This window comes from Marmota flaviventris, chromosome 1 (genome assembly GCF_047511675.1).
Source record: "Marmota flaviventris isolate mMarFla1 chromosome 1, mMarFla1.hap1, whole genome shotgun sequence".
In the NCBI taxonomy this organism is placed as follows: domain Eukaryota; kingdom Metazoa; phylum Chordata; class Mammalia; order Rodentia; family Sciuridae; genus Marmota; species Marmota flaviventris.
This window is the reverse complement of record NC_092498.1, coordinates 211841068-211856571: the sequence shown is the minus strand read 5'-3', so window position 1 is coordinate 211856571 and position 15504 is coordinate 211841068. Positions and strand designations below refer to the sequence as shown.

General features: G+C 50.6%; 1 protein-coding gene across 1 annotated transcript; it reads right to left on the bottom strand.

Moving 5' to 3' along the window:
* Window positions 1–4492: 4492 nt before the first annotated feature.
* Cdc37 (cell division cycle 37, HSP90 cochaperone) lies at window positions 4493–14522 on the bottom strand. The gene is made up of 8 exons (XM_027955272.2): window positions 14326–14522; window positions 8521–8796; window positions 7870–7978; window positions 7654–7769; window positions 7448–7570; window positions 6720–6902; window positions 6547–6618; window positions 4493–5050 (listed from the first exon to the last, which is right to left on the bottom strand). The coding sequence occupies exons 1-8, from the start codon at window positions 14425–14427 to the stop codon at window positions 4895–4897; spliced, it is 1137 nt and encodes a 378-aa protein (XP_027811073.1). The 5' UTR covers window positions 14428–14522; the 3' UTR covers window positions 4493–4894.
* Between the last annotated feature and the right edge of the window lie 982 nt (window positions 14523–15504).

Genomic DNA, 15504 nt, shown 5'->3' with positions numbered 1-15504 from the left:
CCCAGCTTAAAATTTTCTAAAAAAAAACAATAAAATAAACCAAGCTCTCAGGCCAAGAAATAAAACCTCACTGCTTCCTATAAACTTCCTGTTTTGAATCAGCAAGCCTGTCTCCGTCCTTTCTGCTTGCTCTAATTTTCTTCCCTGGCCTTACTGCAACCTGACATTTTGTTCTAGAATGTCAGCCCCAGGAGGGAGGATGGCATGGAAGGTCTGTCTACTTCTCCACTGTGTGCTCAGCACCTGAATTGTGTCTGGCACCTGGTAGGTGCGGGTAAAAACAGTGTGGGAATGGCCTGGGAGCCAGAGGCCCAGACTGTAGCGGAAGGGCTGGCCTTGGCCTTCCGGCCTGAGCTTCCTTTTCTGTTGCCACCCCTGCCATTAGGAGTTCAGTAGCAGGAAACTGAGGGTGCCAAATTCTTCAACAGCCAGCTCGAGTGAGCCTCCTCCAGTTTTAGGACTAGACTACAGATTTTCTGGTGGACTTGGGATCCAGCATCGGCCATTCCAAAAGTGACCAACAGGAAATGTCAGATGGAGTGACTAATAATAACAATGAAGGTAATAATCCGACTAATAATAATAAACAATGGCTCACATGTTCCCAGCCAGAATACTAAGCCAAGGGCTGAGTGTTCAGCATTCCACAGCCTTCCCAGGTTCTTTCAAAGTGGGACCAACATCCCCACTTGACAGTGAAGAAAAGGGGTCTGGGGTGGGGTGGAAAGGCTCATGTACTGTCTGAAGCCTCTTTCTAGAACTTTGATATTAGATCTGGACACCCAGCTGGGAGGCCTCAAACCCCACAAGTGTCCAGGGTTTGCTGGGGTCTGAGGGGGTTCCCCCACAAGGGACTTTCCATGCTAAATTGGGGACAGCCCTGGGCACACTGGGACAGTTGGCCACTTTTCAGGAAGAAGCTTGAACTGGGGGATTCCCCTGACCTTGCCTGGTCTGTAGGGAGGGGCCTCCCCAGAGCTCTCACAGGACCTGGGAAAAGCCAGGGTTGGTGAATTGAAAACAAAATCCCTTTGTGTTCTTTTAAATGTTAGAGTTCAAGAAACAGCTCCCCACCCCTAAGAGCTGTGAGGTAAATTTCCTGCGAATCTTTCTAAGAAGGTTTCTTTCCACATTGGGCACGTGTGTGGACCTACATTCTCTAAAAAATTCACACCAGCAACCGCAGATAGTTGGTTTGAAAAGGCAGTTACATGCGCCAAGGCGGGCACCAAATTCAGATCCCAGATATGCCCTTGCTGTGCTTGTTTCTTTCTCTGTAAATTGGGGTTGCTATTCCGGGTCCCCCATCAGAGTTGTGGCTCAGGCATCAGATGAGTTAATAGAATGGAGCCCAAAGTGGAGGGAACATTCTCCCCCTTGCCACTTCTTTTTTTTTTTTGGTTGATTTTGGTTCCAGGGGTTGAAGCCAGGGACACTCAACCCCTGAGCCACATCCCCAGATCTTTTATTTAATTTATTTTATTTTGGGTCAGGTTCTCCCTAAGTTGCTTAGGGCCTCACAAAGTTGTTGAGGCTGGCTTTGAACTTGTGTTCTTTCTGCCTCAGCCTTACAAGCCTCTGGGATTCTAAGTGAGCCACTGTACCTGGCACTTTTTTTTTTTTTCATTTAATGATATTTCTTTGCTATAATTCCTTTATACTACATACAGATCTATTTGGTGGAATTGTTTTATCATGAAATATTTCAAACACTTAAAAAGCATAAATCAAGAGGCTGAGACTGTGGCTCAAGGTAGAGCGTTCGCCTAGCACGTGTGAGGGCCTGGGTTCGATCCTCAGCACCACATAAAAATAAATAAAGATATTGTGTCTAGTTACAACTAAAAAATTTTTTAAACAGCATATAAATCAATAAAAACATCACCTAGGCAAAAAAAAAAAAAAAAAAAAAAAAGGAAAAACCCACATGTCCAAGAGATAAATGAATAAATAAAATATGATATATCCACACATGGAATATTAGACAACTATAAAAAGAAAAGAAATTCATTCATGCTAAAATGTGGATGAATCCTAAGGACATCATGCTCAGTGAAATAAGCCACACAAAAGGACAAATACTGTATGGTTCTACTCAGGATGTCCTTAGAGTTGTCACAATCAGAGTCAGAAAGTAGAATGGTGAGTGCCAGGGCCAGGGAAGAGAATAGGGATTTAGTGTTGAACAGGGACAGTTTCAGTTGGGGAAGGTGAGAAAGTTCTGGAGATGGACAGTGAGGTTGAATGGCTGGGGACCACCTTTCTGACCTGAGGGAGCTGAGGAGGGAAACAAATGATGTCTAACAAAGACTGTACCAGGCAGGGAACATCTAAGGCAAATGCCTTGAGGGAAAATCTATCCTTGAACTTAATGTAATTGTCATCCATTTGCTGGGATCTGTAACTTGCTTGCTCTGTCCACAATATGAATCTCACAGGTACTGATGCCAATCAATTGCCCCGTTCTATCTCCCAGCATTGTACAAATTGATAAGCTGCAATTTGTCCCTTCTCCTGTGGGAGGACATTGATGTGGTTTTCAGTTTGGGAGATTCTGTGGCTCCAAGAAACCTCTTTCTTTTGCTTTTCAGCATTTTTTTCTTTTTAAGAAAGAAAGCATTATTAAAAAGGAAGGTGAAGGAAAATCTCAGAACTCTGGGTGCAGCCCACCTGGGAGGGACAACAGCACCTTCATCTTTATTTTCGAACAACTAATTAATTTCCATGGTTCCAAATCAAAAAGGCACAAAAAGATTTTCAGAGTAAATCCCTACTATGTTTGTGGTCTCCTGTCACCCAGCTCATTACTTAATTCAAAACAAATTTATGAGTTAGGTGTGGTGGCACACACCTGTGATCTCAGGGATTCAGGAGGCTAAGACAGGAGGATCACAAGTTTGAGGCTAACCTGGGCAACTTAAATTTTATGTCAAAATAAAAAATAAAAAAGGGCTGGGGATGTAGTAGCTCAGTGGAAGAGAGCCCCTGGGTTCAACCCTCAGGATCCAAAAAAAAAAAAAAAAGTCCCTTCTCTGCTTCTCACCCAGGTACAAAGCACCAGGGGACCACACTCCATTTTGCAGCTCACTATTTCCCCCTGGTGGTGATTGGCTTGGGCACAACAGCAGCTTGGCCTCTTTCATCCCCTGCTCCGGCAGTTTTCCTAAGCCTGTGTGCCAGGATCCCTTTGCAGCATGGTAGATATTATAGGAAAACAAATGACTGTTTCTGCCCTGTTGGCACCTACAGCACACAAAAGTTGACAAAACAGGTCAGCAAAAGCAGGGCACACAGTCAGGTGAGGCAGGCTGGGTGGCTAGGTGTGAAGGTGACTCAGAAAGGGGGGTCAAGAAGTACTTCTAGAAGGTGGCACCAAGCTGTGATCTCCGGGACAACTGGCTCCTAGTGGGTGGTGTCTTCTTGGAACAGGCAGAGGGCTCCACTGGGTTGGAGATGGATATCCAAGTCTAGGGCTGATTGAGTGGTTTATCATACTATTCTTTACTCATTTATTTGCAGTGCTGGAGATCAAACCCAGGGCCTTTCCCATTATAGGCAAGCATTCTACCACTGAGCTACACCCCAGGCCTATGTTACTCTTTTAAGTCCTTTCCATGGCTGAATGTTTCATGACTTCTTAAAGCAGCACCCCCTTGCAGGGAAGGGTGTTCCAGGTAGGATAGGCAAGTGTCAAAACCATTTTGACCCTTGCTATCCAAGGGAGATATCAAGACCAAGTCATCTAAGGCCACAGTGATAAAGAGACACTTTAAAGGCTGGGGCTGTATGTAGTTCAGTGGTAGAGAGCATGGTTAGCATGTGAGGCCTGGGGTTCCAACCTCAACACAGAACGTATACTAATTCAAGCACTTAGATCAGCATGGAGGTAATTCAAGCACTCAGATCAGCATGGAGGGAGTAGGGATGGAAGGAATATGGAAAGCAGAAAGGGAGGGTGGAGGTGATAGCCACACGGTGCAGAGCCTGGTGAGCCGCAGGGAGGACTCTGGCTTCAGCTCTAAGGGGGAAGCTGCCCTGACTGGTGTTCACAAAGGTCCTCTGGTAGCTCCTGGGAAGGGGGTAGGGGCTATGGAGGTCAGCATTTTAGGGTTAGAGGTGAAAGGGACCCAGACCGTGGTGGAGATGAAGGCAGGGGTCTGATTCCAGATCAGTTCTGGGGACAAGCTGTTCTCAAATAAGGGGACAGGGAAGGCGCAGCTGAGGAGGCCACTCCTGAGTGGGCGGACTGGTGGAAGGGGGCTGGGAGGAACAAGAGAGCACTGAGGGGTGCCCCGCAGGGGTGAGAAGTGAAGATCTAGGACTTTTCTGATGCAATGGCACCTAGAAGATTGTTCTAGACAGTGGAACAGCATGTGGCAGGGCCAAGAGTGAGGACTGAAACAGTTGGAAGAAAGCCTGGGGAGCAAAGGGCTCCATTAGTACTCCACCGGGTTCCCCTTCTGCCCCTAAAATAATAGCTATGGCCACCACAAGCATCTGAAATCCTTTATTGGAAGATCATTGCTCTTTACCAAATAGAAGACTTGACAGACAGACCCACAGTGACCGGCCCCTTGACTGGGGACCCTCTGCCCAATGGAGGGCAGGCCTGGCGACCTCTGCCCCTCCCTGGACCCCTGGGCCTTTGGCATAATGCTGACGGGTTGGGGGGGCTGCAGGCAGTGAAGCCCCTTTACTCAAAGCGGAGACTTGGATGAGCACGGGGAACAGGGCAGTGAAAGAGGAAGGCAGGGCAGACCCCCGGGACTGGGGGGAGCAGCAAAAGTGGAGGAAGCCAGGGGCTGGAGAGATGGTGTCTATTTTTTGTTTTCTGTAAAGGGGAGCATATAGGCCTGCAGGCAGGCAGGCGGGTGGTGGCAGTGCCTGGGGTGGGTCACGCGCTGACATCTTTCTCATCACCCGGTTTGGGAACGGCTTCCAGCAATGGGTCCCCGGGGCCCGCCTCCTCCCCCTCCTTGGCCTCGCTGGACTTGGAGTTGGGGACCCAGAGGCCAGAGTCGATGCAACGCTGCATGTGGTACTTCGCATCCTGTGGGGAGAAGGGTGAGCAGGTAAGGCTGGGCTGCTACTGCTTGGTGGCCCAGGTGTCCCCTGCATATCCTCAAACTTGCTCACCACTTACTCTACTCATCGGAGCTGTCAACAATGAAGGAAATATCTGTCCTGTGTGCCACACTGTCCAGTTACTACCACCAGCAACATGGGGCTACTGAGTCCTTTAAATGTGGGCGGTCTAGGTGAGGAATGGAACCTTTTTCTTTTATTTGTAATACTGGGGATTAAACCCAGGAATGCCCTATCACTGACCTGTATCCTCAGCCTTTTTATTTTGTTTTATTTATTTTTTGGTTCTGGGGATTGAACCCAGGGGTGCTCTACCACTGAGTTACATCCCAGTCCCTTTTTATATTTTTAAATTTTGAGACAGGATCTTGCTAAGTTGCTGAGACTAGCCTCAAACTTGTGATCCTCTGCCTCTGGAGTCACTGGGATTATAGGCATTCCCCCATGCCTGGCTTCAACTTTAAATTTTTATAGTGTCAGTCTAGAATAAAAGTTAGCAAACTTTTTTTTCTTTTTCTTTTTCAATGCTGGGGATGGAACCCAGGGCCTCAGCCATGCTAGGAAATTTTCCTACCTCTGAGCTATAACCTCAGCCTCAGCAAAATTTCTTGTAGAGGGCTAATAAGTAAATATTTTTGGTTTTGTGGACCATATGGTCTCTGTCAGAATGATTTAACTCATTACTCCTTAAATCTGTAGTCATAGTGCAAAATTAGTTGTGGACAATATGATAACAAGTGAGTGCAGCTGCTATGTTTCAGTAAAACTTTATTTCATAAAGGCAGACAATGCGCCTTCCAGTTATACTTTGCAGACCCTGGTCTAGATGTTTATCCCCAAAGAAGTTTCTAGACATCCTTGGTCAAGTCCTGTGACTAGACCCATTTTATAGACCAGGAAACCAACACGGACAAACAGGAAGCCAGGTGGCAGGAATGGCATCAAATGAAGGCCGACTAAGGCTCAAGCCTCTGGCTGGGAATGCAGCGCAGTAGCAGGGCCCTTGCCTGGCATGTCTGAGGCCTAGGAGCAATCCTCAGCACCACACAGGCACTTCCCAGTCCTTGTCCACCAGCACCGTCACTATTCCAGATAATAAACATTAAGAGCTCTTATTGACCAGCTCTTCCCATGTGCTCAGCACCTCCCCACATGCATTCTACGAGTTAATACTGAGAAACTGTGGTTCAGATGAGGAAACTAAGGCTAGGATCACAAATGGCCCACCATGACAGCGATCAGCCATCATAGAAACAGGGCTGAGAAGTGCCACGTTTTGTGCTGGATGCTGAGCACACTATAGGTGCTCAATAAACCCAAGTGCACATGTGGCACAGTAACATGACCCCCTCCTTACTCCCTGGAAGGACACTTTATCAGTCTGCTTCAGAAACTCAGGAGCAGGATTGAGAGGGGACACATGGCTTGCCCCAAAGAGCCTGAGATGCAGTTGGTACTCACAGTGGGGTCCATCTTGCTGATGGCATCTTGGAGCATCTGCACATCCTTCACATCAAAGCACTTTTGAAGTTCCTGGGGGTGCAGAGGGGCCGGAGTCAGGGCTGGGTCCCTGAGATCCCAGTGGGGCCTGCTCATTGCCTGCCTGCCACCCGCCTAGGGCTGGGGAGCCACACCTCAGGGAGGGACTCGTAGACCTCGACGGGGTCCAAGCCACCAGGGCCCAGCCGCTTCTTGCGCTCCTCTGCCTCATACTCCTTCATGGCCTTCTCGATGCGCAGCTTGGCGCGGCCCCGCACACGCTCCTTGAAGGCCTCTAGCTCGTCGTTAAAGCCCTCCATGTACTGGCGGTCGGCTGTCTGCGGAGAACACAGGGGCATTCACTGGACATGGGCCCGACATCCAGGTGGGTTCTAAACTGCATGAAGGGCACGCCTAGGCTTGGGCCTCTCCTCACCTGTCCTTCATTTGGCTTCCCTACCCGGGACCTTGTCCACTCTGCCCTCCCCAACCACAGACCCACAGCAGCATGTCCTCAGTGTCTTCATAGTGGGGTTCTACCAGCATCTCAGACTCAACATGGTCACATCCCAGCTCTGGATTTCCCTCCAGCCTGCTTTGCTCTTCCCAGCATCAGTGTGGTTAGCTCTATTTCTCTAGGTGCTCAGATCAAAACCCTGTAGGCATAACTCTGTCCCTCGCCCCATTTTAGGATGTTCCATGCTCAAAATGTGGCTGCCACTGGACCACTTCCCACCCACCATGACCCCGGGCTCTCCTGACACATGATGTTCTGACCCACAGGAGCTTGAATCTGAGTGCATACTCCCTGCCTCCCCCAGAGGACTCTGGAATGGTTCCTTATAGAGGGGCCTCTGATCACCCAGCTGCTCAGGGACCATACCTTAATCTTAGTGAAGAACTGTCTGAAGCAGGCACGGGGGTCCACCTTCAGACTCTTGGCCAGCTCCAGGATGAACTGCATGACAATGGTCTGGTGGGCCACCTGCTCCATGAGTGCACATTTCTGCCAGGAAAAAGAGGCATGGTGTCTCCAAGTGGCAGCCTCAGAATGACCCTTTCCCCAGTCTACAGCCAGACTCCACTCACCTCTTCCACCTCTAGGTCAATGCACCAGATAACCAAGTAGTTGGCTGTCTCCTCACATACCAAGTGGACATTGTCTGACAGGTACTTCTGGCTGTCATCCCAGCGGCGGAGCATGCCTATAGAAAAGTGTTGGCAAGGTGCTGAAAAGGGCCTGGAGGCAAAGGGCTGGCCCCTACCTGGCCTGGCCTCCCCCGTGGCATCCCCAGCCCAACTCACCAAAGTGCTTGATCTGTTTCTCGTACTTCTCCACAAAGGTTTTGTGTTTCTGCTCCCTCACTTCCTCTGAATCCTCCTCTGCCTTCTCAGGCTTGGTATTGACCATGCTCTGTGACAGGGCGAGAGGGGAAATGGGCTGGGGCAAGGCTGCGAAGCACGGGGGCCGCGGCCGCAGTGCCCATCCCATCAACGGCGGAGGTGGCCTCAGAGCCATGTGCATCAAGGTGGCAGGAGCGTGGGCGTGGGCCTTCGGGCAGATCAGAGGGGACCGGTGGGGTGCTTCATTCACCCAGTCCCCCAAACTGCCCCCACGACATCTGATTTTTTTTTAAATATTGTTTTTAGTTATAGTTGGACACAATACCTTTAATTAATTAATTTATTTATTTACACGTGGTGCTGAGGATCCAACCCAGCGCCTCGCATATACTAGGCAAGCGCTCTACCGCTGAGCCCCAGCCCCAATTTTTTTTTTTGGTGGTGCTAGGGATACAACTTAGGTCCTCACATTACTGCTCTGCCATGGAGCCACACCCAACCCCTAATCCCATCCTCAGACTTGGTTTGGGCGGCACCTACACCCCATGTGGCACTGGCTGTCCTGTTCCCCTGACCCGAGTCCTGGCCTCCTTCCACCAGTGCCCCACACACCTTGCTGAAGCCATCTTTGCTGAGCGTGTCCACATTCCAGGGCATGCTCTTTTCCTTCTTGCGCATCTCCTCCAGCTTCTGCTCCCAGCTACGCTCCTCCTTGCGCAGTTGCTGTGCCTCAGCCTGCAGTCGCTCCAGCTCCGCCTGGCCACCTTCGGCCACCTCCAGCTCCTTCAGCTTCCGTTGGCACTCGGCCACCTTGCGCTTGCACTCGCGGCAACCCCTGTCCAGCTCCTCCTTCTCCTTCTGGAACTGCTCCATGCGTTCCACCCGGGCCTGCAGGTAGGGACAGTCAGCGGGCAGTCCGTCACTCCGGGAACAGTCTGTCCCTTGACCCTGGCCTCATTGCAGCCTGGAACTCGCACTGGAGATGGCCCCAGAAAATATGGGCAGCAGCAATCTCCATGCCCTGCTATCCCAGCTTCCACCCTCAGTCCCGTGGATGCTGGGGCCACCTGAGTCATGTTGGGTACCTCTTCTGCTCAGAGCTCTCTGTGGCTCCCACCTCACTCAGAACAAAACCCAAGTCTTCACTGCAGCTCCCAGGACCCTGCACAATCTGTCCTGTCACCTCCTCCCTCCAGTCACAGTGGCTGCCTCTCTTTTTCTTGAGCTCATTTCCCTTGAACCTCAGGACCTTTGTTCTAAATGCTCAGTCCCCAGATACCCACCCCCAAACTTGCTGCCTCATGTCCTCACCCTCTGGGCTGGAATGCTATTGGTATTACACTGAAGGTAGAAGCCTTCAGGCATTCTTGCCCTGCTTTGTCTTCCTCCTCAGGACTGGCCGCCTGATAATATCTTGTGACAATTATCTGTCATATTTTGGGTGCAGTTCTCCTCCAAGAATATTGACTTCATGAGATGGGGATTTGCTCACTGCTGTATCTCCAGGGCCAGATTGGGACCGGCACATGGTAGGAGTCCAGGGAAGGGTGGTCTGGTCAGGTGAATAAAGTAATGAGATGCCACCCCTCCCCTGGCTCTCAGACTCTGCCTCTGAACTGGACCTGCCCTCGGCCACACCAGGGCTCCCAGCCCTGCCAACAATCCCCTCAAGCTAACTCTGCCTAGAATGCTGCAGCCATCTCCAACTCCAAGCTCAAAACAGAACTCAAGCCTTTACTCCCCCAGTCAGGTCCTCTGCTGTGCCCTCACTCAGCGCAGGCCCTGCCCTCCTGCCATGAGGTTTTCACTCTTGACTTTTATCCACTTCCTGCCACCCTAGCTTGGCAGTGGGTTTACTGTCCAGGGCCCCTCAGCTGGCTCTAGGCCAGCAAGTCTTTCTGATCCCAGTGCTGTGTCCACCCTCAATCCTGGGCATTACTGCCCTCTTGATCAGACCCCTATCCAGACTACCCTCAGATCTCCCACCTTCTCTACTCTATCCTTGCTTGACTCCAGTGCCATCTCTCCTGCTCAACAGTGCCTGCTCTAGCCAGAGTCACTGACTGAGCCCTGAGGGGTGCCACCACTTCATACTATGTCCCTCTCCAAGCCAGGCTTGGAGCCTGTCAGGAGGGCCTTTGAAACCCTTTTATCTGAGGCAGCCCTCACTACCACCTCATCCTAGAGGGTCTCTGTTCAGATGGGTCTCCCCCTGCTGGACCCCACCCAAGACTGTTTGTGACCATCAGATGATGTGAAGAGGTGCTTGACCTTGGGTTATATCCCATGGCCACTGTATACCAGATGGTTATCCCTGGGTATCCACTAGCCTCTGGGAACTTGGGTTTCCTCATGGTCAATGCAAACAACAGCTGACCTCATAAGGTTGTAAAGATCCTCTTCAACTTACAATGGGGGTCATATCATAATAAACCCATAAGCTGAAAACATCAGTAAGTCAAAAACTGCATGTAATACTGCCAGGCATGGTGGCGTACATCTGTAATCCCAGCAAGTCAGAAGGCTAAGGCAGGAGGATCACAAGTTTGAAGCAGCCTCAGCAACTTAAGAAAGACCATGCCTCAAAATGAAAAATAAAAAGGCTGGGGGATGTGGTTCAGTGGTAGAGCACCCCTTAGTTCAATCCCTGGTACCCCCCCGGCAAAAAAAGAACAAAAGCATGTAATACAACTCACTCCAGAATATCCTAGCTTAGCCTAGCTGACTTGACATGCTTGGAGCACTTACCTGAGCCTACAGTTAGGCAAAATCTAATCACCCAATAATACAAAATTATTTTATAACACTGCATTGACTATCTCGTGTTTTTTATTTATTTGTTGGAGATGGGGTCTTGCTATGTTGCCCAGGTTGGCCCTGAACCCTTGGGTTCAAGCAATCCTCCTGCCTCAGCCTCCCAAGTGGCTGAAACTATAGGTGTGCACCATTGCTCTGGTTCTCATGTAACTTATTGAATACTGCGCTAAAATAGCGTGAAGAATAGAACAGCTGCACAGGAATACTTCACACCGCTGGGGGGAAAATCAAAGTGAAACCAAGGCAAGTCAGGGACTGTCTGTACCAGCAGGAGCAAAAAGGATAATTACAGTTAAAAGTCTCGAGCTGTGAGCCGGGCATGGTGGCACACAGCTGTAATCCCAGCTACTCAGGAGGATCACAAGTTCACGGCCAGCTTCAGCAACTTAGTGAAACCCTGTCTCAAAATAAAATAAAAAGGATTAGTGAGTGGCTCAGTGGTAGAGCGCCTCTGGGTTCAATCCCCAGCAAAGGGAGAGAAAAAAAAAGTCCAGGGCTGTGCTGGATGCTCAGCAAGCACCATTTCCAAGTTGGCTACTGTCATAACCAACTGTCCAAGGGGACAATCTTTCCCTCTCTCTCTGAGGACTATTCTGAGACTTAAACAAGGAAATGTGTCTCAAGTGTTCTACTGGCTTTCTGGCCCAGTAGAAATGTGGGGTGACTAGGAGTGATCACTACCCCCGCATCACAGTACCCAGCTCTGCCATGTACTAGTAATCTGGCTAAGTCCCTTAAATTTCTCATGGTCTTGTTTTTTCCTCTCTGTGAAACGGAACCTCACAGAGGAGACCCACTGAGTAACTGCACAGAAAATGCTTCCAACACAGCACTTGGTGTCCCACTGTTATCATCATTGTCCTTGTCAAAGCCACTGGAATGACCTGCTGATTCACTCTATGCCTTACTGAGGCAGTGTGCCCAGATAGCCCAGGGCCAGGCACACCACAGGTAAGAATAGGAATACCTGGAGTCTATTCTAATGCCACACAGCCAAGTCTGAGCCTTGCTTTCTGCATATGAATAACAGATCAAGATGATCCCCACTTCCCACAGAAAGCAGCCCTGGCCTCCATTTCCCCACAATGGGTCTGTCACCCTGGGGCCCTCCTGGTTTCTAGAGGTAAGGGGTTCTTTCAGGTTGGCACCATGCTGGTCCTGGGCAGCAGCAGGAACTGACCATCCTATTGGCTTCTGCTGGGCTGCACCACTCTCCCCAGCGTCCTCTAGAGTGGCTGCCAGGGAGGCCAAAGCTAAAAAAGGCCTGAAGCTGGGGGGGGCGGCAGTCTGCCCAACTGAGCTTCACACTTCCCGTGTGGGAGGGGCCACCGCAGGCTGGGCAGGACAGAAGGCCTGGGAGCAAGAAAGTTCTCCAGGTGTCACTGTCCTGCCTTACAGATAGGAAAACTGAGGCTCACAGCATGTCAATGGAAGGAGCCAGAAGAAGCCACAGATGGCAGCTATCTCTGGGGAGGGAAGTTGAAGAGATGGGGCTGTGAAGAGACTCATATATCCCATCTCAAACCTTTGGAATTTGTGAGCAAGAATTACCTAAATAATGAAGACAATAGGAGCTAGTGCCCCAGGAGCTTACAGACAGCAAATAAATACAGTAACCCTTTCAACAAACCTACAGGGTAGATGAATCTCAGCTGGGGAAACTGAAACACAATGGAAGTCACATGGTATGTCAGTAATATAGAAGGAGCCAGAATTTGAACCCAGGTGGTCAGGCCTGTGCTTGAAAACACAATACTATCATGCTACCTTCTTACTAATGTCCACTCCCCCATCCAGAATGTTTAGTCCTCCCAGGCCCTGGCCCAAATTTTCTTCACAACTAGTCTCATTTCACTTTTAAAAGGGTCTCACAGAAGCAGTGGGGCCATATTAGCCCAGTTTCACAGGGGCTCTGAAAACTTACGTGTCATTCCATTGAAGCAAGAACAGGCAGGGCTGGGATTAGAACCTATCCCTGAATCTGTGCTGGAGCTGCTGAGGTCTGCTGCTTCCCCTACTCTCTACTATAGCCAGAGCAGCAGGACAGGAAATGGTTCTATGCCAGGAGAGGGGAGGCCTCCCACCCAGCAGGACCAAACTGTTCTCTTCACAGTAGTAAAATTAACCTCTTTATGTGACAGAAATAGGTGTTCCCAAGAATAGTCTTTAGAGCTTTGCGGAGGTCTTAAATATTTCATAATAAAATGTTACACACTGCAAGAAATAGAAGTGCTAGAACTTTCTTCCCACACTCCAGGGGTTTGCCTAGCAGGTACTCTACCAAGGAGGCTGCAGTTTTAAGGAATAAGTCTGGAGGTAAGACTGACGCTAAGATGTAGAGACTAATACCATATCCCAAGGGCTTTCTAGGAGTTTCTGGACAAATAACTGGAAGTTGCCATAAAAGAGGGTGGGTGAGAGATTCCTAACTGGAAGTTTCGATTTGAAGGCATAATGGGGACAGGTTTGTGGGTGTAGGTGCTCTAATTTGGGAAGCAAGAAGTTAGGCCATCAAGGCTTTAGAGCACTATTGGTCTGTGAACACTGATGGACATTAGAGGGGTGGTAGTACAGATTTCATCCAAACTTGGGATCTAAGGTATGGATGGAGGCAGGGTGTTGTTGGTAGGTAGATAGAAGGGTCAGTGACTATGGAATCAGACCCAGAGGGTCACTGGTGAGAGCATAGACAATCCTGATGCTAGAATGCAGCCCAAGAGGCTGGGAGACAAGTAAGGCAGGGCAGTTTGGGGTCCTGGGCTTGGGTTGTGTGAGTTTCCAGTGATGGGGAAGGTTAATACAGGAAGTCATGGTCTTGGAGGTGGGCACCGATGGGATCTGTAACCCTACACAAGGGGCATGGGTGGGCCGGAAACTAAGTGGGCGGGATTTCCTGGTATAATGGAAAACGGGGTCTAGAGGAGGTGAGGCCAAAGGAGTACAGCTGGAATTGGACTCGCCATGAGGGTGGAGCTGGAAACTGAATATGGAAGAGAACCAGGCTCCAAAATTTAAGTCCTAGATGGGACTGAAGACCCTGGTGGGGCACAGGTCTACACTCTAGGAAGGGGTTTCTGAATCTTAATGTTGGATGGAGTTCCTTGTTCGGTTTGGAAAAGAAGTGGGGTGTCTGGATCCGAATTGGAATCCCTGGCTAAGACTCTAGGAGAGTCTCAGGATATAATCAACTTATTGAGGGTCTGGACTCCAGAAATTGGGAAGATGTTGAAGGGAGATCCCAAATCAGAAGTGGGTACGTGAATAGGTTTAGGGATCATCTAGCAGAAATCGGGTCCAGACTGAGGCAAACTTCTGGGTGTAAACGAAAGGTCCCAGACTAGATTAAGGAGACTCCCAAGGTTCGGCTTGGGAATCTAGATTATGATAAAGCCCTAAAGGTCAATAGGAAGTCTCACGCAGAAAGCAGAGGGGGGCCCAGTGATACTTGGGTACCAGAGTTGAATCGAGGATCCTGAAAGCCCAAACTGTGTGGCAGGAATCCCAAGTGTCAACAGCGGGGTCCCTGGGCAGTACTAGGGGGTCAGAACTCTGGAGCAGGGTCCCGGGAGTGGGGAAAGGAGATAGGCGCGCAGGCGCTACCTGGTGCCGCCAGCGGAAGAGGCTGGCCGTGTCGATGTTGGGGTGCGTCTCGTCCTCATCGTCAGACACTTCGATGTGGTCCCACACGCTGTAGTCCACCATCTTGCCTCGGCGGCCCAGCCCGCTCTGGCTCTGGTAGCACAGGCGGCGGCAGTGCTGGAGATTCGGGCCGCGGAGCCCCGCCCCTTCCGCTTCCGTCCGGACGCTCAGCCCCCACCATCGCTTGACGTCACATCCTTAGTAACCGTCGCGGCGGCCCTGGCAACCAGGCCCGCCTTAAAGGGCCCTGCGCACGTGTTCCGGAGCACTGAGAGTTCCCGCCGAGACCCTGCCTCATTGGGCCCTGGGGCTCCGCTAGGCATTTCTTGGGGGCATACGGATAGTCACCCCAACCACGAGCCCTCTTCATCTCCCGCCGCGTTGCGGTGGACGTTCAGGGCAGCGGTGGGGATGCGGGGTGAGTTGAGATAGAGGAAGAGGATTGTCCCCTTAGCCACGCCGCAATGACATCAGCCCGGGCTCACTGCATGGGGCGGGGCCTCGGCTAGAAACCTACCCCTGGTAAAACAGGAGTTAACCCTGTTCTGGAGAGGGGTACCCGATCTGATGGAACTTTCCCAGTTCGAAGGTGACATGATTTTGTCCTGGGAAGGTCTAAGTGTGGAGTGATATGGCTCTGCCCCTGGGAAGGGTCAGAGGTGGAGGGGTGATTGTAGCCCTGCCTTGGGAACTTGTTTTTCCCATGTTTTGACCACAAGCTCTAACCCCGCCTCCATCTCCTACCACCTAAAAAACGACTGGCGCACAAGCACCGCCTCCGACATCAGCGAGACAGCCTAACGGGTCTCGAGCGCCTGTCCGCTGCGTCTCCCCGCACTGCCGCTGAGTGTCGCTAATGTCTAGCTAGCTACAAATGCTTCTGGCCCCGCTCCCAGTCCGGGATCACGGAGGCTCAGAGGGGGGCTTTCCTTGTTGTCGCAGTCTCTGGCTGCTCATAACCCCTCCCTGTTCATTTTGGGCCCGCAACCTCAGCAGGAGCTTGAAGGATTCCATTACTCTTAACTTGGGGGACCTCGGCTGTACACTTTTCTAGATCCCAACCCACGCTTTGATAACAGGATAAAAAGCCATGTTGTAGCCTAGGGCCAGGATTATCTCAGATTAAAAGGTGTCCGCGTG

Coding starts and splice junctions, on each gene's coding strand:
- Cdc37 (XM_027955272.2), bottom strand. CDS start 14,427: ATGGTGGACTACAGCGTGTGGGACCACATCGAAGTGTCTGACGATGAG. Junction 8,797..14,325: donor TCTTCCGCTGGCGGCACCAG/GTAGCGCCTGCG, acceptor CCCTACCTGCAG/GCCCGGGTGGAACGCATGGA. Junction 6,903..7,447: donor AGTTCTTCACTAAGATTAAG/GTATGGTCCCTG, acceptor TGTTCTCCGCAG/ACAGCCGACCGCCAGTACAT.